Source organism: Tachysurus vachellii, chromosome 24, assembly GCF_030014155.1.
Source record: "Tachysurus vachellii isolate PV-2020 chromosome 24, HZAU_Pvac_v1, whole genome shotgun sequence".
Lineage (NCBI taxonomy): Eukaryota > Metazoa > Chordata > Actinopteri > Siluriformes > Bagridae > Tachysurus > Tachysurus vachellii.
In genome coordinates this window covers 69471-90000 of record NC_083483.1, presented here as the reverse complement: position 1 = coordinate 90000, position 20530 = coordinate 69471, and the positions used below count along the sequence as shown (strand labels likewise).

The following is a 20530-nucleotide window of genomic DNA, read 5'->3' as shown; positions in this document are numbered from 1 at the left end:
GAAGTTTCTGGGGATGTTTTCATCTCTAAACGTCTCTCAAATAGTGCGAATAACAAATGAACCAAAGAGAATAAAATGTTGCTCTCATTCAGACTCAACACACAGGTTTACACAGCCATACATTATAAATTAATAAATATTAAATACTAAATTCATTTTAGTGCCTACATGGTAACTAAATCTGACGAGCAGCAGCTTGCTGGTGCTTTGGTGTTTATCATAAAACCCTGATTACAAATGTAGATAAACCCAAAGATTCTAACTCCTCTGAGGTCTGAACCTTGGTGACCTTTAGCTCATCGTAGTTGTGTTCTAGTGTTTCTGTTCTTTCTTATGGTCCTTTCTTCTCTCTCTGAAACTAAGCATTTTGTTGTAGAAATCTGTGTGATATGTTTTGTCTCTTTTAGGGAAAAGCTTATGGACAGATGTTGCTGGACTACAGACTGAGTGGACTTCCTGACCTCACCTCACTGGTAGACTAAGGAACATGATGATCTAACGAAATATACGCAAACATTCACACAACTAATTTGTGTTTAATGTGATTCACCACGTGAACAAGACGCAAAGCACGGGCAAATAAATCTCTTACTCGTATTGTAACGTATTATAATGTGTATGTGGAGCTTAAACATTAACTTCCATCACTCTTAAATACTTACAGATTTCTCACTGAATTAGGAGGTTAAAGTTAAACATCTTCATATAGAACTGTTATTTTTGTTATTGTTAGTGCAGTTACACTGGAGTTTAATCAAAATGTTTCACTGCTCAAAATCAAACTCTGGACTCAAACTCCCAGAATGCAGTGCAGTTATACAGTCAAGACTTGACTTAGCTAATTAGTGTCTAACTTTCTTCTTGGAGGTCAATATGTTAATCTGTGTACCTGGTGAGTGATGCAGGAGATGAAGAGAGTGATGGAGGTGTGAGGGTGAAGCTGATGCCTACAGGCGAGAGAGTTGGACAGACTAAAGCTCCTCTGCATTTCAGCTCTTTATGTAGAGATAAAGTGAAGGCTACATCCCACTGCACCTCTATCAGAATGGAATTGTGGGTAATTTAGGAAAGGTGAAAAATGAAAGACATGCTAATGAAAAAAAAATCCTCAGATGCTTTTCATTTAAAGTAATATTGTTTGGTAAGTGACGTTATTTTAGAACTAAAGTCTGTTTAAAATAAAAGAAAAACTTTATCTGTGTTATAGCTTCAGGAGTGTGTACGGTTTAGATTTCACCTGAATCTCTATCTGTCTTTCTTTAAATAAATAAACAACAAACCCACCTGGTGTTCACAGAAACACACCTGTCTGTCTACCTGTCTGTCTGCCTGCCTGTCTGTCTGTCAGCCTGTCTGTCAGCCTGTCTGTCAGCCTGTCTGACTGCCTGTCTGTCTGTCAGCCTGTCTGTCTGTCCGCCTGTCTGTCTGCCTGTCTGTCTGTCTGTCCGAAAACCACAACATTCTTTTTTTCTATCTGGATTTTAAGTCCAGTGTGTCTGGAAGTGATTAGTGCTTTCCCCCAGTAGGATGTGGAGCACACACACACAGACACACACACAGACACACACACACACACCACACACACATGCACACACACTGCTGGGGGTTTGTTTTTCTTTGAAAGCTTGAACCAATGAGAAGAGATATAGTCAATGCTGTGCTCAGACATGTGATAGCTCGCTGTGAGGTGTAATCAGACGATGAATCAGATTTCTGACGATGCTGAAGCAGACGACTTTCTTAAGCAGACAAGGAGTTCTGCTCCTGCACCAGAGGTGATGCTAAAGCCATAAACCTTTTTGAAGTTTCAGCCCCTTAACTTCTAGCTGTTCACACAGGAAGAAAGGAACCAGAGCGAGAGAGAGAACAGAGAGAGAGAGAGAGAGAGAGAGTCTGTACTAAACGTTTAACTGGCACACACATGAATAAGTCGTTTATCAGAGGCCTGCAGACAGACTGTGTGTGTGTGTGTGGGTGGGTGTGTGTGTGTGGGTGGGTGGTTTCTTGGCCTCATTTTAATGTCTCACATGTTCACACACTCCAATAGAATTCAGATTCATCTTTCAGAATTCACACATTTATCACAGCACCTTGTTGAGCTGATCTACACAGACACTGGCTCACTGACAGATGAGAAGAAACTGAGACGAATGTCCTGTAATTTATCACCAGCCGTCTTTCAGAGCTCTGTGTGCTCCACCCTGAGGGTCCTACACTAAATCCCTGTAAAGAATGGACTCTAACCCTCACTGGGGCTTCTTTGTTACGACTAACACACAGTGACGGTGGGGGAGGAGCTGCACATCACCACTTTAACCAGCTTAGTCACCAACAAACTCACATTTATCTTCTGTTTACTATTCAGTTTCCCAACAGCCGCCTTGTTTTATTTCGTTTTTTCTTTTCAGAGAGCTGGCTGACTTTAGCAGAGGGGGATGCTGGGTGATTAAAGCCATATGGAACCTTACTTTATACTACAGGGGCTAGTTAAACAACTGAGTCTCAGTTTTAACACACACACACACACACACACACACAATATTTGAGAATGTATAAGATCATAAGGTGTCAAATTAAAGAGAATTATTTTGAATGGTTTTGTCGATACTTACATTATAATCCCAAATTGACAGATGAGATGAGGTTAAAGCTGTAAATATACACGTTAAGACGAACTGAAGCTCTTCACTGATTTTACATTACATTAAACCACAAACGGGTAAAAACATTTAGTACTAAATAAAAAAGAATAATTAGTGCAGCTATAAGATGAATAAAATAATGATACAGTAACTCCACTTTATTACACCACTTTTTCTTCTGTCCCTGTGATTAATGACTTCTTGTACAGTGATTTGGACTTTTGTTCTAACAGGAAATGGTTTAGTTTGTAGTCTGAAGTGAAGTTTGAGCTTCACACTTTGGTGTATCGAGAGGTTTTTATAGACGAATACATGATAAAACACAAATATTTTTTAGATGCTTCATTGTGTTGTGTGAGAAATGTTTCACTGTGTAATAAACGTTTAAACTGATATTTCTGTCTTGTGCAGTGACGCAGCAGGAGAATTAATCATGAGGCTTAAATATTCACAGTGATTATAGTGTCTTATAGCAGCTGGTCTGTCTCTCTGTCTGTGTCTCTCTGTGTGTCTGTCTGTCTCTCTGTCTGTCTCTCTCTGTGTGTCTGTCTGTCTGTCTCTCTGTCTGACTCTCTCTGTCTGTCTGTCTGTCTGACTCTCTCTGTCTGTCTGTCTCTCTCTGTGTGTCTGTCTCTCTGTCTGTCTCTCTGTCTGTCTCTCTCTGTGTGTCTGTCTGTCTGTCTGTCTCTCTGTCTGTCTCTCTGTCTGACTCTCTCTGTCTGTCTGTCTGTCTGTCTCTCTCTGTGTGTCTGTCTGTCTCTCTGTCTGTCTCTCTCTGTGTGTCTGTCTGTCTGTCTGTCTCTCTGTCTGACTCTCTCTGTCTGTCTGTCTGTCTGTCTCTCTCTGTGTGTCTGTCTCTCTGTCTGTCTCTCTCTATATGTCTGTCTCTCCCCCCACCTCTCTCCCCCTCTGTCTATCTGTCTGTCCCTCTCCCCCATGATCCCCCCCCTCCCCCTTCTTGCTAAAACTTTCATTTTAAATTCCAAATGTTCATTAAATCAGAACTAATTCGGACCTTTTCATCTCTCGGTCTGTGTTTCTATCTTTGTTTAAAGTGTAAAACTTTTCTAGCTGAACTAACATTCTTTAGATTGTGACGTCACGGTGAAGAGACGCACACACACTTCCTCTTCGGAGAGCCAGAAGGCGGAGGAGAGGCGCGGGGACTCGGGCACGATGTTTGACTCCTTGCTGCTGCTGTTGCAAAAAACTTTCCTGTTTGCGCACTGGGACTTTTTCAGCGTCGTGGCATCGAGAACCGAGCAGCCGAGGCGCGCGGCAGCGGAAGTCCCAGCGCAGCTCCAGCGCGGAGATCTGCTCGAGGTTCCCCGCACGCTGTTCGTGCACTTCGGCATCTACTTGGGCGACGGGAAGGTCGCACACCTCATCCCCGACATCCTCCCGCTCCTGACGCGCGATGAGCTCCGTGTCCGAGCCGTAGTGAGCAACAAGCGGCTGCTGCTGGGAGTGTTGTTCCGCAGAGCCGCCGTGCGCGTGGACACGCTCGAGGACTTCGTGTACGGGGCGCGCGTGCTGCTCATCAACGCCATGGACGGTGTGCTCGGGGTGCAGCCCGCGCCGAACGAGGAGGTCGCGCGCACGGCGGAAACGTTAATCGGCGCTGTTCGCTACAGCCTCCTGTGGAACAACTGTGAGCACTTCGTCACCTTCTGCAGATACGGTACCGGGATCAGCCTGCAGACCGACAAGGTACCGGACTCCATTCTAATTGTCACCTTTACAATCATACACAATACGACACGTAGTTACAAATGTCCGAATATAACAGAAGTCTAAAGAGTGGAAATATTAAAATAGAATTTAAATATAAAATAAGATACAAAAATAGAATAATAAGGAAATAAAAGAAGAGACTGGACGAGTTCCTTCTTAACCACAGTGTTGATGTGACGAGACCATGACAGGACCTGTGTGATGTAAACAAATGTCCACTGGGCTTTGTGCTGAAGTCCACCATCATCTTTGTGTTCCTGACGTTCAGGACGAGATTGTTCTCCAGGTTTTTAACCTCCTCTATATAGACCACAAGAGCAAACCTGACTATGGAGATGGAGCTGGAAGTGGCCACATATGTGTACAGTGAGTACAGCGGGGGCTCAGAACACAAGCCTGGGGGGCTCCAGTCCTGAGGGTGAGACATGTTTGCCCATCCATGCTGTTTGTAGTCTGTCAGTTAGTTGGAAATCCATTGACAGAGGGACGGGAAAAGTACCAGGACCTCCAAAATGCTACCGAAGCTGTTTTTCAGCACCTTTAGTAAAATTAGAAGGGTGTTAAACTCCAACCTTGTCCCTGGACTGGAACCTTAGGGTCAGATCCTTTTAATTTACTTCATGATCTTTTCTTACAAGATTCGTATGGTTACATTTTAAGAAACATTTCAACAAGGCCAGGTCCTAAGGGTTCATAGAGGCCAGTAGTTCCTAAATGAATGCTTGTCACTGGGGTGGAATCATCAAAGGAACATCCTCAGTACCTTTAGTGTGTATTTACCTGGAATCTCTAAGTGATCATCACCGGTACAACAACACACCTGCCTTCTCAAACACTTCCTCTGTAAACTCAAAGCTAACATTTTTTGTCTCAATTTTTCAAAAAGTATTCTCAAAGTGTCAGAAGACAAACCTGCTGACTTTACAACTTAAAACCTGTTTCTCAGCCAAAATCAGGATTCTTTTCCATTTCCTCCAGGATTTTCTGAACAAGAGGCAAGAAACCAGTCAGGACAGAAAATACATAAAAAACATGAAGAAATTCCAAAAATGCACTTAAATAACAATTCATTAATAGCAGCTGCTGTTTTCTCATCACAGGGAACACATTTGTGGAAAATCAGATTTTTCTGGAATGTAAAATAAGAACAGTTTCTGTGTCTAGACACATGTGACAAATGACTCTGACCTCAGTCTAATACATGAACATCTTTCTCCTTCTCTCCAGTTTTGTGAGTGCCTGAAATCTTTTATCCGTGATCAGAGGAGTGTCCTGGCCACTACGGTCATTGGGATGTTTTCCATATTGTTCCTGGAATTATCCGCATGCACAGCACTTCCACTCCTCCTCATGTCCTTCATCCTCTGGATGGCTGGATAAGAGACTTTCATCATCATCATCATCATCATCAGCAGCAGCAGCAGCGTGTTCATCATGCTTCATTACATCTGTGTTCAGTACAACACAGGTTTGTGTGTGTGCCTGCGTTGGTGTGCAGGCACGTGGGTGTGTGTGTGAGTGTGTTTGTGTGTTGTAGTGATATATCACTAAACTCTACTGTACTGACAGTCACTCAGTGCTGCTCTATTATGTTCATATGTTTATTGAAGTTTAACAGTTTTATGTTAATCATGCATGTTTTTGTACTCGACTCAGTTAACATTAATAAATTTTTAAAATAGATTCATGGTCTCGTATCATTAGTCAGATCGATCATTTTATTAATCCAAGAGGGAAATTCACACATTACAGCTGCAGAAAAAATGATAAAGTTTTCAGTAAGATTACAAGCAGAGTATTAAAATGAATTCAGTAAGAAGACGATGACAAACAAATTAGAGAATAAAACACATCAGCTCCACTCTCATGAACACTCTTGTGTGCAGTCATTCCTTTACTTGTGTTGGTACGTAATGTCAAATATCAGTGTGTGTGTTTGTGTGCGCATGTATTTGTAGGTGTTTGGGCGTGTTTGTGTGGGTTTGTGTGTATAGGGGTTGTGTGTTCTTGTGTGTGGTAGTTTGGGTGTGTGTGCAGGGGTGCATGGGTGCAAAGGGGGGCATGTGTGTGTTTGTGTGGGTGTGCGTGCATGGGGTGGTGCGTGGGTATGTGTGTGTATGCATAAGTGGGTGTGTATGTTTATGTGGGTGGGGGTGAGCCACAGACACACAGCTATACCACAACATCACACACCCTACCTGATATTTATTCAGATTTAATTTATACTGTACATACTGATTAAAGCCAGAGATTAGAAAGAGTTCTGTAATACAGAGAGCTCTGATTGTGTAAAGTTGTATAAGTGGACATTTTTAGATGTAGACACAGATCTGAGAGAATTAAAAGTTCACAGTTGCACAATGCTGCCTGACCTCAACCAAAAATAGAATCTTATTTCAGAGTTTGCATTTCACCTTGTTTTTTGTCCCCTTTAGTAAGCAGTCTAGTAAAGCTGAAGTAGACCATTGTGTATTGTGTTGCACTAAACATGTGACATTCTTTTAATAAGTCTGGATGAGAATAGGTCCAGGTCTGTAATCCTCAAGCCCCTCCTCAGCTCCTGCATGGAGGATAAAAACCTCCTGATCCTTTAAGGAACACAACTCCTCTCTGACAATGTTTCTCTTGCAGTTCCTCAGCAGCTTTTTCAGAGCATTGATTACAGAGAAAATGAACAAAAAGAAATTGAAAGCAGACACGTATGATATCACTGTGTATAAGCGGGGGGATCTCCTGGAGGTTCCCCGAACGCTTTTCACACATTTTGGTATCTATCTGGGCAGCAACCGTGTGGCTCACTTTATTCCTGACATCCTGCCTGTTATCTCAGCTGATAACAGTGCAATCTCCAAGACAGTGTCCAACAGCCGTCTGATTCTGGGCGTGATTGCAAAAAAGGCCAGCGTTCGTGTGGACTCTGTGGAGGACTTTGCATACGGAGCTGAGATTCTGGTGAACAGCATGGACACGGTGTGCAGTCGGCCGCCCCTTCAGGGTGAAGAAGTGGCCATGCGAGCGGAGAAGCTGATGGGAATCATGGACTACAGTCTGCTGTGGTTCAACTGTGAACATTATGTCATGTTCTGCAGATACGGAACCAGCATGAGCTTTCAGACGTATCAGGTACATCATCACCTAATGACACGAGACCATGAATCTGTTTTAAACATTTATTTATTTTAATTGTGTTGAAAACATTATTGATTAACAAACAACAGTATTGTTTAAAAAAAAAAAAAAAAAATGAACACATGTATGGGAGAAACAGAGAAATTTGTTTGCATGTGTGTGTGTGTGTGTGCGTGTGTGTGTTTGCATGTGTGTGTTCGTGTGTGTGCGCGTGTGTGTGTTTGCATGTGTGTCTTCGTGTGCGTGTGTGTGTTTGCGTGTGTGTGTGTGTGTATGTACACACTACATCAGCATTTCTCAGCTTTTTATCTCGGGAGCAGCACATTAGGCTCAACTGTACTTATAACTGACTGATTTTATTGTTTTATTTATTTATTCAAACATCATGTGATCAAACAGATTAATAATAATTGAATAAATGTGTGTGATGTGATTTCCATCACAGCAGTTAAATAATGCTGGTGCTTTCTGGTGGTTTCTGATCTTTCGATCACCAGAGAATGGTTTTTATCTCCACCTAGTGTTTAAGATCGTCTATACATGACGTTCACGACAATCAGTCACTCACTTGTCACGGTGGTGGTGATGAGTATAAATAGAGTCCGGGTGAACAGACAAGGGAAACAAACATGGTGGATGACGGGGTGCAAAGGATGATGGGTAATGTAGTCCGGTGAATGAGGGTAGATCAAAGGGGAAACGTTACAGTATGCTGATAGGTAAAAGATGTCCTTTTAAAGGTACTGTCCCAGTGGCAAGCTGTTCTATTTCTTTCTTTCTTTCTGTTTTATAATCATATATAATCATAATGCATATAAAGCATGATTAAAAAAAAGTCATGATTAAAAATAAAACCTGTCATTTACACAAGGGACATTTACACTAGACATTTCGTCCCCCCCACTTTTTAAATGATGGCTACGCCCCTGTACAAGGTCATGAGGCAGGCTCTGTCAGTTGTAAATAATATAAGCTTTCCTGATCCAGACTGATCCATTACAGTAGACACACACACACATACACACATACACACATACACACACTACTGTTTTCACTGAATGTGAAATACAAATAAATAGTCACTGAAAACACATTCTCTTCTTTTTCTGCAGTTCTGTAAAAGTGTCAGGAAGATTCTGTTCAGTGGGACCAGCTCGTGCCTGAGCCTTGTGTTGTGTGTGTGGTTTCTGGGCAGCGTCTCCATGTGTGGAGTTTTACCCACGCTGTTCATTCCCTTCACCATATGGATGGCATCATGAGTTAATACTGTGTTCATCTCACTACTGAGATTCAATAGAAATGTAGCGTGGGGTATAAAATCTACATCATGTTGACAGAAATTTCAACACTTTGAGTTGCTTCCTCACAGTTCCTGATCTTAACCTGAGCTCAAGTTCTTCCGGCGTCTCTGTGGGTTTCCTCTGGGTTCTCTGGTCTCCTCCCACCTTCCATGTGAGTGTGCGGACTGGTTAAGGCTCTGGATCCACCTCCACGTTGACCTGGATAACATCAGTGGATGAATCCAATGTTCTGACGAGTTAAATAATATTTTACATTGTGATGATTTTTCTGTTGTATATGTTTCAGCACACTGTATATTACACTCTACAATATACTCTATATATCACAGTATATTGAGAAAACGATCATACATGTGGAAATAAATTAGTTGATCAATGTGTGAATACATTTATTTCTTCACATAAAAAATGGATTTTTGAATCCCACTGTATTTATGATTTTTAAACAAAAAATTGGAAATAAATTACTATACAATTTTTAATTCCAACACAAAGTAAATGCTTTCAGGTAAATGGCAGATTAAAATATATTTTAGAGGCATGACCTCTTGGTTTTGAGTATGTTTATGTGGATAAAGAGCTTTAATATTCCTCTTTCTATATTTAGATATCACTAAACTCTGTGAGTCCCACATAAAGTATTATAGAATAGTACAGTAGTGCAGTAGTACAATAGAATAGGAGTATATTAATACAGTAGTTTATTAATACAGTAGTATAGTACAGTAGTGTAGTAGTGTAGTGCAGTAGTGTAGTATGGTAATGCAGTAGTATAGTACAGTAGTGTAATAGTATAGTACAGTAGTGTAGTACAGTAGTGTAGTTCAGTAGTATAGTAGTGTAGTACAGTAGTATAGTAGTGTAGTACAGTAGTGTAATACAGCAGTATAGTACAGTAGTATAGTAGTGTAGTACAGTAGTGTAATACAGCAGTGTAGTACAGTAGTATAGTAGTGTAGTACAGTAGTGTAATACAGCAGTATAGTATAGTAGTGTAGTACAGTAGTATAGTAGAGTAATACAGTAGTAGAGTAGTATAGTAGTACAGTAATATAGTACAGTAATACAGTAATATAGTACAGTACTATAGTAGTGTAGTACAGTAGTATAATGGTGTAGTACAGTAGTGTAATACAGTAATACAGTAGTATAGTAGTGTAGTATAGTAGTGTAGTACAGTAGTGTAATACAGTAGTGTAGTACAGTAGTATAGTAGTGTAGTACAGTAGTGTGATACAGTAATACAGTAGTGTAGTATAGTAGTGTAGTACAATAGTATAATACAGCAGTATAGTACAGTAGTATAGTTGTGTAGTACAGTAGTATAGTAGAGTAATACAGTAGTATAGTAGTATAGTGGTATAGTACAGTAGTATAGTAGTGTAGTGCAGTAGTGTAATACAGTAGAGTAATACAGTAGTAGAGTAGTATAGTAGTACAGTAGTGTAATACAGTAATACAGTAGTGTAGTACAGTAGTGTAATACAGTAGTATAGTACAGTAGTACAGTAATACAGTAGTACAGTAATATAGTACAGTACTATAGTAGTGTAGTACAGTAGTGTAATACAGTAATACAGTAGTGTAGTACAGTAGTGTAATACAGTAATACAGTAGTGTAGTACAGTAGTATAGTAGTGTAGTACAGTAGTGTAATACAGTAATGTAGCACAGTAGTATAGTAGTGTAGTACAGTAGTGTAATACAGTAGTACAGTAGTGTAATACAGTAATACAGTAGTGTAATACAGTAATATAGTACAGTAGTACAGTAATACAGTAGTACAGTAATATAGTACGCACCCAGGGCGGTTGTGCACTATTTATCTATACTACGTAGTGCGCTAGTGTGTGATTTTCACTCTCGGTCTCGTGCGCGTCGTGAATTGTTTTAACAAACGGCGGTTTTGATTAACTTTATTCTCTACAGCGTTTTAATGTTATGTTTATTTGTATTTATATCTATTATTGAACGCTTTGTTTAATTCCGTGACTAATTTTAGATGAATAACTCTAACCCAGATAATAAGAGTTTTTAACAGTTGGCTAATTTTTGTCATTTACAAACCGAACTATTAGTTTATTGTCTGTTATCTGTCTGTGATTTGGTTCATCTTTAATATACAGATTTTTGTTATAAGTCTGTTGTTGTTTTTTTTATCGCTGTTTGTATAATTAAGAGTTTAATTAACTTTAACATCGTGCTAAGTGCCTAGCCGCTCTGAGGCTAACAGCTTGTTAGCATTTAGCAAGTTAGCTTTGTTACTTCAGTCGAGTCCCAGCAGCTGTCAGGTAACTGTGGAGTTTATACAGAGGACAAGACTTAAATAAACTGCCTTATATAATGTTTAGTATTAATAATAATATTATATTGGTATTAATACAGAGGATTAAGATAATATATGTTGTTTCTACCTTTATTGTCTTTAGTTATAAATAGTGATAAACTCGAGTTTATTCACAGATGATGTAAAGAAACGTGTTAAAACGTTAGACTAGTGAAGAATACTCATAAAAACATTCCACTGTGATTATGATTATTAATTATTAATTATGAACGATTAAAATATGACTGATTATGGTTGAGTTCTACAGAATAATATAACTATTTTTCTGGGGTTTAATCCTATTTTTTTTTATCATAACACAGCTTCATTATTGTTGATGTGAGTAGCTGAAGTGAGACTGTTGTGGTGTTGTGTAAGGTGGAGATGAGTAAATGTGGTGTTGAGTCGTGTGCTGGTGCTCAGTCATTCAGCCCCAGTGAAAGTGCTCTGCTGGAGCTGATGGAGAGGACCGGCTACAGTATGGTCCAGGAAAACGGACAGAGGAAATTTGGGGGACCACCACCAGGTAAGGGATTACATCACATCACCTTTAAGAGGACAGAAAACTTTATAAAATGTTAAAAAAAAAGAAAATATTGTTTGATTTCGAAGATTTTGTACAGAGAGTGTTATCAGTTTTCACAGTATGAGAACCAAGTGTAAAAAGATGACTAATGATCATTCAGATCATTTAAACACACACAGACTGTGGTGTGATAGATAGTGTTAATCCATATACAGGCCTTTTTGTGTATAGATTTAGACACAAAACATTTTGTGTTTTAGAAGACGTTCAGAAAAATATTGTATAGTGTCAATGTTTATCACAGCGTGGTTATAAGCTGAGGAAAATGTGAGGACTGACAGCAGTAATTTAGTTAAGAGCAGAAGCAGTTTAAAGCTTAATAAAGTGTTTCAGTGGTGTCACTAAGGTCCGGATTAGACCCAGGTCCACTTCCTGTTCAGGGAACTGACCCACTGAGGGTTTATCTCTCAGTGACGCTTCCAAACCCCGATAAATTGGGAGGATTGTGTCAGGAAGGGCATCCGGGATAAAACCTGAGAAAAAAAAGACCCGGATCAAATGATCCTCATGTGGTGACCCCAACAGCAGCATTAGGGCTATTATTAAGGGTGTAGAATTGTTTAGGAATCACAATCACTCGACACAGGAGGGGTGAAAACTGCTGGTTTAAGGAACCTGATTATAGGTTAAACACTATAAATTAATGTAAATTAGTTTTCATTTTTTATTTCAACAGTCTTAATAAGAGCTGGTGTTACTGGTTATTGGTTTGTGGTTCTTTGTAACACAAAGTAGGTTCACTTGTTTTTTTAAGGCTTATATATTTGTATATTTCTTTATTTACTTATTTGAAACTGATTTGTATTGAAAGATAATGGACAGATGTGATGTGCGATGATAGATGTTGTACAGTAATTTGCTGATCTTGTGTTTGTGGTCTAGGGTGGGAAGGACCTCCTCCTCCCCGAGGCTGTGAGGTATTTGTGGGAAAAATTCCAAGAGATATGTACGAGGACATGCTGGTGCCCATTTTCGAGCGTGCAGGCCACATCTATGAGTTCCGCTTGATGATGGAGTTCAGTGGAGAGAACCGTGGCTATGCTTTTGTTATGTATACCACACGAGAAGCAGCACAACGCGCCATTGCCCTCCTCGACAATTATGAAATCCGTCCAGGAAAGTTTATTGGAGTTTGCGTGAGTCTGGACAACTGTCGCCTCTTTATTGGCTCTATCCCTAAAGACAAGAAGAAGGAGGAGATCCAAGAAGAGATGATGAAGGTCAGTCTTTTTAGCGCGTCATTACCTTAGTCCTAATTAAACTTCGAGTTTAATTTGTGTTCATTTTGTTTGTCTTCAGGTAACAGATGGAGTGGTGGATGTTATTGTGTACCCCAGTGCCATGGACAAAACTAAGAACCGTGGTTTTGCATTTGTGGAGTACGAGTCACACAAGGCTGCTGCTATGGCTCGCAGAAAGCTCATACCAGGTATTTATAAACAACAGAAAGGACACAAAGATGTATTAACCTCCTGAGTAATTACTCATCATGGTATATAATTATTATAATTATTATAAAGTCTGTGTTTTGTTTATTGTAGAATTTGTACATGGAGTGATTTAATGTTTTGGGAGCTCTGAGTGTGCTGCGTGTTGGGGATTAGTGTGAAATTGTGTGGAATTAGACTGTAATTCATGGAGCTTTATCATAGAGGTTAAACACATTTGTTTAAAAAGGAGTTACTGTAATACCACAGGAATATGCTTGTTATGACAGCTTTTGTCTAAACTGAACACAAATATAGTTTCAGACAGAAGGTGGGTAGAGTATCCAAAATCTGTACTCATGTAAAAGTACAAGTACTTATGGAAATATTTTGCTCAAGTAAGAGTAAAAGGAACAATCTTAATAGTTACTTGAGTAAGAGTAAAAAGTATCTGATGAAAAAAACTACTCAAGTAGTTAGTTACTAGTTACTTCTCATCTGATTGATATGAAGCAAAAACCCTGATTTTCAAACTACTTGGAGAGCTTTAACACACCTCTCCTTAAAAGTCTCTTTATTCTGCTAATATAAAACACAGGTTGAAGTATACATTTGTTCCATTTTATAAGTAAGTACATGTATTCTTTAGGTAGGGATAAAACTAAATATAATCCTGTTTTTACTTTGTATGTTCTACACTTTAGTGGAAAAAAAAACTTAAGTGAGATGTCAGGATTTGTGTATAAATGCAAAACGTCTTACATGCAATTCAATTTCTTTTATTCAATTCAAACGAACGTTTGTTCATGAATGTGTTGTTTGTAGGGTTCACAGGATCGCACGAGAGCGTATATGAGGGAAAACATTCAGACAGTGTGTGAGATGTAGTATTACATTAAGGTCAAAGTGCCCATAGTTACCAAATGACCATCAAATAGGCATCATTTTGACACTCACTGCTACGTGTTTTTTTAGGTTGGAGCTGGAATTCTGGTAAGCTGTGATGTCTGTTTGTTTTGACGCACACAGAATGCATCGCATTATAAAGCTGTTATTCTTTACATCTTGGAGTGAAAATATAGAATTAATTTGAGGCCACTGGTGATCTGCCTTTGATGAAGCACAAACGTCTTCCTCTGCTTCAGCCATCATCTTCCTACTTAAGGCGCACTAAACTTCAGCGTGAGATGTGCAGCGTCTCTCACGAAGCAGCCTCTCTGACGTCTCGTGAGACTTGTCATATAAACTAATTATTATTTATTAAACCTCATATTTATTACCATTTGAGTAACGGAGGAACGCCGCCGATTGTAGTGAAGTAAATGTAAAGTTTTTCCACTAAAAATCTACTTGAGTAAGAGTAAAAGTACGCATCTGTAATTATACTCAAAAAGTACAAGTTACCCAAAAAATGTACTCAAGTAAACGAAGTAAATGTAATTCGTTACTACACACCTCTGGTTTCAGACTGTTTGTAGTATTTAGTTATGTAGAGATTTAGAAAACCTTACTGTGGTAGCTGCATTGCTACTCTTTCTTTATCACCACAGTGTCTCGAGACCTTTCAATGGCTTCACACCAAAATTTGAACAGAACCTGAACGCAGACAGTGAATCTTTAGTGAGGCATTTTGTCAACCAGCTGCATGTTACTTGGTGTTTAGTAGATCTCTAGAACATTTTCAGAAACATTCTTAAATGCCTTTCATGCAGTTTTCTACAGCCGTACCACAGGTTCTTTAAACTGCTCGACCTCAACGAAAAGCTCTTCTTTACTTTCCTTGTTCTTCAGTTTTATCGCTTAGAAATAACTTTTGTTTGTGCTTTTACTCCATCATCTGTTTTTAACTGTGAAACAAGAGAATTTAGTTTATCTAACCCTGTCTCATGCTCATGTCTGAAAACATTTCTTTACTTTTATTCAAATTATTGATTAAAAACACAAAATAGTTTAATGTGTGAAACTCTTAACTTCATTGAAGTGTTAAGTGCCAACAATTACTAGTTCTTATTATAAAAACTTTCCACTACATTTAGTGTCTAGACAAAGAGTAAATTCCATATGTTTTGTTTCTTTTGTTATGTCACTAGGAACATTCCAGCTGTGGTGTCACACTATTCAGGTGGACTGGGCGGAGCCAGAAAGAGATGTTGATGAGGAGACGATGCAGCGTGTTCGGGTTCTTTACGTACGTAATCTCATGCTGCACACTACAGAGGAGACGCTTCACTTAGAGTTCAGCCGTCTGAAGCCCGGTTCTGTTGAACGTGTTAAGAAACTGACAGACTACGCTTTTATTCACTTCTACTGCCGTGAAGATGCGCTCGCTGCACAACGGTCCATGAATGGTGAACTCATCGATGGCTCTGTGATTGAAGTCACGCTTGCAAAGCCGGCGAGCAAAGACACAGGTCGAAGATTCAGAACCCGATTTGAACATAATGAAACAGCACCAATGCTCTATAGTGACTCCAACTTCCCCACAAAGAGCAAAGATGACTCAGGAATCAGCACGGGCTCAGGAGGGCTAAATGATGGTTTTTCCCCACTTTCTCTCAGTTTGTCTACTGGTGTGAGTAACTCACGTTCTGTGGAGTTAGAGCGGTGCGTGTATCCCATTCTTCCCGGGTCCAGTCTGGTACCAGTCAGTCTGCAGAGCCTGAAGCCAAGTCAGTTGAGCTCTGCTGTGGCTCTGCTGGAATATTACTGCCATAAGAATGGCTGGTCTCTGCCAGAGTATCACCTTTACACTACTACTGGTGCAACCTTCTCCACCACAGGCCATGACGGAAAAACACTGCTAGTCTATAAAGTGGTGATCAGCAGCATGCAGAGCAGCTACATGCCCAATAAAGTCTGCACCATTCTCGAAGATGCCAAGGAGCTCGCAGCTCACACTGCTCTCTGGAACCTTGGTGAGTTTGTTCATGTAGTTCAACACCTTATTCATTATGACAACTAAACATGATTACAGTCAGTACACATGACAGTAATCAACACAGCAAGCTTTTCTTTCTGCTTTAATGAAGATCTTTTATAGATGGGTGACAAATTAAAGGAAAATCAACAATCTCTGCATCAGTGTTCACTAGTACTAAAAAAAGTCTTGTTTTTCCCCCAATGAAAACTGCAGATGTGTTAGTCTCAGATATTAACTGACTCTGTGGAAGCCCCACCTTCTTCCCTCCAATCTCTTGTTTGTACTCTCGTCTTTATTGAAAGATTTATTTTTCAACATTAAAAATAGTCTACTGAAGTTAGTGGTGCTACATTCTGGGTGTCTGCCACTGACTGGGAAACAGTTTATATTGGTGTGCCATATGACGTGATACCCTCCTAAAGGTCATACACTAGATCCTGCAGTACAAGTGCACAGTGTAGGTGTGTAGGGGGTCATTTGGAACGCAGCTGTCATGTTGCCTTCGGAAGCTTTCAGCAGATCTGCAGTAAACATTCAAAAATCAGTCTTATGGAAAGGAAACAGTTTCTAGAAGTGCCAAGTAAATTGTAAAAGGATAATATCTTCACTGTGTGTGTGTGTGTGTGTGTGTGTGTGTGTGTGTGTGTGTCATTATATAGATCTCTCATTGTATGGCCCAGGATCTCCTTGCAGTTTCTCTCCTCCCGCAGTGTCCTCAGGCACTGGGTTGTTATCGTATGCGTGCCGAGCGGTACCGTATCCAGCGTATCCCATCTCTCCCATCTCACCTCCGCTGTCCATCTCCAGTTCCAGGGGCTCGCAGATCTACATCCCCAATCAGTCTCCATTCTGAGCCACACAGTGTGTAGACCTGTTGTTGTTAGCGTTGTTTTGTTTTTGTAGTAAGTAAAAATTTTTAATCCGTGGAATTCAGATTGTTCTGTTTCAGCGTTTCTAAACTTCTCTTTTTGTGTACAGTATTATTATACACATCTGAGCCACAGCAGGTTTTCACTCTGTAGGAAAGGTTCAGCTAAAGCAATTAGTTTGTTTTAGTGATTGTTAAGTGATGGTTAATGAGCTGTGGCTTTTCTGTCCTACCTTAAAATGAACCCTTTTCTATTCCCTCATCATTTAGACAGAATTAAAAATCTTAAATGCTCAAAGTACCCAATAAATCTTTAGTTCTGTTTACATTTAGATAGTGTAGCATAATTTTATTTCCACAGTAAAATATCACAGTAAAAGGTTTACTTTTTTAAAAGGTTAGTGTTTAGTTATAAGTATGTACTTATAGGGTCTTTAGGGAAACGATGGTGTATAACACATTTAATAAACACTCCTAATATTAATTGAAAAAGATATTAAGATAATAATTACAATGTCATTTATTTAAGCTAAAACCAGTCCTTCTAAAACAGTGTGCTATATTTTTATCCTTGCATACAAATTATTAATTTGGTGGAGTAACTAAGTTTAGTTTATCTTTTAGTACACAGTCATGTCAGTGAGTTAAACCATTGTGTGTTTATCACTCAGATCTACACCAGCCAGCCAAGATTAAGGCAATATCATTGCAAATTTAAATAGAAGACAATTTATTTCAGACACTAAATTTAATTTAAATACTTTTTTGACTGAATTGGTCCTCTGAGTAATTCACAATGAGTCATGAATATAATTTCATTTCATGATCTGGAATTAAATCTAATTGCTTTTTTATGATTTGCTCAATATTTAGTTTAGTTCTGTAACATTTATATGAATTTATATCTACTGTTTATTTAGATTAGAAGGTTTTCAGAAAATGGCCCACTGTCATTTCCATTTGAATGATACTCCTGGTTGAATTAAAACCTTTACACACTGATTTTCACTGTGATTTAACACAGAATGTTCATTACACTGCTGCAGATATCTACTGTTCATGTGGAACATTTTAGCTGTTTCAGATCATGTTAACTTGTTGAGTCAAATAAAGAGACAAAAATACTAAAATGTGTTGCTGAAATTCTCTTCGAAACTGCCCTGTTGTGGTAAAGTTAAATCATTTAAAAACCTAAATCAGTAACAGTGCTGTTGTTCACTTAAGGAGCTAGAAGCAAATACCAGGAGCAACTGTGGGATATTCAGTATGTGACAAGTCAAGTCAAGAAGAAGAAGCTTTTATTGTCATTACAACCATATACAGCTGTTACAGTACACAGGATCAGGGAGCTACATAACACAAAGACAGAGCTAAAGACTTAGTAAGTTAGTCCTAGTCACATAAAGTGTATCTGTGTAACCTGGTGTACACAGTGCAGGACAAGACAAACACGACAGACAAGACAGCGCAGGACAAAAGACAGCGCAGGACAAAAGACAGCGCAGGACAAAAGACAGCGCAGGACAAAAGACAGCGCAGGACAAAAGACAGCGCAGGACAAAAAATAAAAGGCAATACACAAAAGACAATAAACAGAAACAGCACCAGTGTAAATACTGTGTGTTCAGTGTAAATACTGCGTGTTCAGTGTAAATACTGCGTGTTCAGTGTAAATACTGCGTGTTCAGTGTAAATACTGTGTGTTCAGTGTAAATACTGTGTTTTCAGACAATATTACATGTGCGGAAATACTGGAACAAACACAGTGTTAAAGCAGCAGGTCCCTAAGATAATGTAAAGTATTGTGATAAAGTATTGTGCAAAACAACAAACGACTAAAATGTGAGAAGAAACTGTGTAAAACATCATGTAAACAGGTTGATGGATGTTTATTGGAAGTGTGTGTATTTAGTGTAGGTCTGTGCAGTCCATACAGTTGATGTGTGTGTGTGTGTGTTGTGATCAGTTCAGTTCAGTTATTAAGGAGTCTGATGGCTTGTGGAAAGAAACTGTTACACAGTCTGGTTGTGAGGGCCGAATGTACCTTTTTCCAGACAGCAGGAGGGTGAAGAGTGTGTGTGAGGGGTGTGTGGGGTGAACAGTGTGTGTGAGGGGTGTGTGGGGTGAAGAGTGTGTGTGAGGGGTGTGTGGGGTGAAGAGTGTGTGTTAGATGTGTGTGGGGTGAAGAGTGTGTGTGAGGGCTGTGTGTGGTGAAGAGTGTGTGTTAGATGGGTGTGGGGTGAAGAGTGTATGTGAGGGGTGTGTGTGGGGGAAGTCGTGGCCTAATGGTTAGAGAGTCTGACTCCTAACCCTAAGGTTGTGGGTTCGAGTCTCGGGCCGGCAATACCACGACTGAGGTGCCCTTGAGCAAGGCACCGAACCCCCCCAACTGCTCCCCGGGCGCCGCAGCATAAATGGCTGCCCACTGCTCCGGGTGTGTGTTCACGGTGTGTGTGTGTGTGTGTGTGTGTGTGCACTTTGGATGGGTTAAACGCAGAGAACAAATTCTGAGTATGTGTCACCGTACTTAGCCGTATGTCACGTCACGTCACTTTCATTTCAAACCTTGATTTTAACCATTAACTTAATTTTATATTTGTACTTATAGTATTTATGATTGTCGATTTTGACTTTCATTGTAGTCTGACTGCATTATATTCTTAAGTTTAAAATTCTGGGTCTAAACTAATCTTTAAGCAAAACTGGGGATTTCGGCTAAATCCAAACAATCAGTTCTTTCTTTGTGATCCTTCTAATCTTAATTTGTTAATTCTTTGAGTATTTTGTTTAGTTTCTTTAATTATAGTCCTTAGAATAGAATTATGGTGTTGGGCATCTTGTATATTAGCTTTAACAATCTAAACATAACCTGATTTTATTATAACCTTTAGAAGTTGATCTATTCTTCTGTACATGGACCTTAACCACAACTTTTAACCTAACCATAACCGGATCTTTAAAACTGATATCTTGTACATAAACCTTAACTATAACCCTTAACTGGATTTGATCATAACTTTAACAATTCTGATTTTCCTTTACATATGAACCCTATTTATAATTTTTAATTGTATCAGAATTAAAATTTTTACAACTTTGACCATGTTCTTTCCAATCTAAAGCTCAACCATAATTCAACCTCCCAATCATTCTTTTTATTCTATTAAAATAATTGTTTTTGGGTTGAGACTGTTTGCTTTTATAAGATGTTGGCATATTCTTGTAGTTAAAATCTTTCCCATATTCAGGATATTCTGGCCCAGAATATCCTGAATATGGGAAAGATGGGAACTCCCAGTGGTGTTGATTACCCCTAACCCAACCACCTAATCTTAAAACTAATCCCCAATCTCTAGCCCGTAACTTCACCAGCAAACCTAAACTGTCCTCATGGGCCTAGACCCAGACATGATTTGGGTTCTGTTATGTCTCCTAACCTAAACTTAACCCCTTACCCTAACCTTAGCATACCTCACCACACCTCTGCACGCTTCTATACTCAACCCACTTCAAAACACATGAACACACATCTAAACATTCATAGGTTCGAACATGTTCCAAACCTCTACACACCTCAGCACCTCTACACATTTGCAC

The 20530-nt window shown here is 39.4% G+C and overlaps 4 protein-coding genes across 6 annotated transcripts in view; all 4 read left to right on the top strand.

Annotated features, from left to right (window-relative positions):
* LOC132839596 (uncharacterized) overlaps positions 1–1300 on the top strand; it is an 18472-nt gene extending 17172 nt beyond the window's left edge. For both annotated transcript variants that reach the window (XM_060860658.1, XM_060860657.1), the window contains exon 20: positions 408–1300. In XM_060860658.1, coding sequence (XP_060716641.1) covers positions 408–482 — 75 coding nt within the window. In that variant the 3' untranslated portion in view covers positions 483–1300. The remainder of the gene's footprint in view (positions 1–407) is intronic.
* A 2462-nt stretch (positions 1301–3762) lies between these two features.
* On the top strand, positions 3763–8736 carry LOC132839641 (lecithin retinol acyltransferase-like). Of its 2 annotated transcripts, XR_009647745.1 has the most exons (3): positions 3763–4352; positions 5604–5844; positions 8618–8736. XR_009647745.1 is itself a non-coding variant. In XM_060860727.1 (2 exons), exons 1-2 carry the CDS (start codon positions 3819–3821, stop codon positions 5754–5756), a joined length of 687 nt encoding a protein of 228 aa, XP_060716710.1. In that variant the 5' UTR covers positions 3763–3818; the 3' UTR covers positions 5757–6073. The 2 variants fall into 2 exon arrangements, 1 of the variants encoding a protein (XP_060716710.1); XM_060860727.1 differs by lacking the exon at positions 8618–8736 and having other exon boundaries at positions 5604–6073.
* On the top strand, positions 6550–9184 carry lratb.2 (lecithin retinol acyltransferase b, tandem duplicate 2). Its single transcript, XM_060860728.1, has 2 exons — positions 6550–7499; positions 8618–9184. The coding sequence occupies exons 1-2, from the start codon at positions 6993–6995 to the stop codon at positions 8762–8764; spliced, it is 654 nt and encodes a 217-aa protein (XP_060716711.1). The 5' UTR covers positions 6550–6992; the 3' UTR covers positions 8765–9184.
* On the top strand, positions 9084–16967 carry rbm46 (RNA binding motif protein 46). The gene is made up of 6 exons (XM_060861089.1): positions 9084–9098; positions 11511–11658; positions 12601–12938; positions 13018–13147; positions 15236–16060; positions 16725–16967. The coding sequence occupies exons 1-6, from the start codon at positions 9084–9086 to the stop codon at positions 16916–16918; spliced, it is 1650 nt and encodes a 549-aa protein (XP_060717072.1). The 3' UTR covers positions 16919–16967.
* The last annotated feature ends 3563 nt before the right edge of the window (positions 16968–20530 follow it).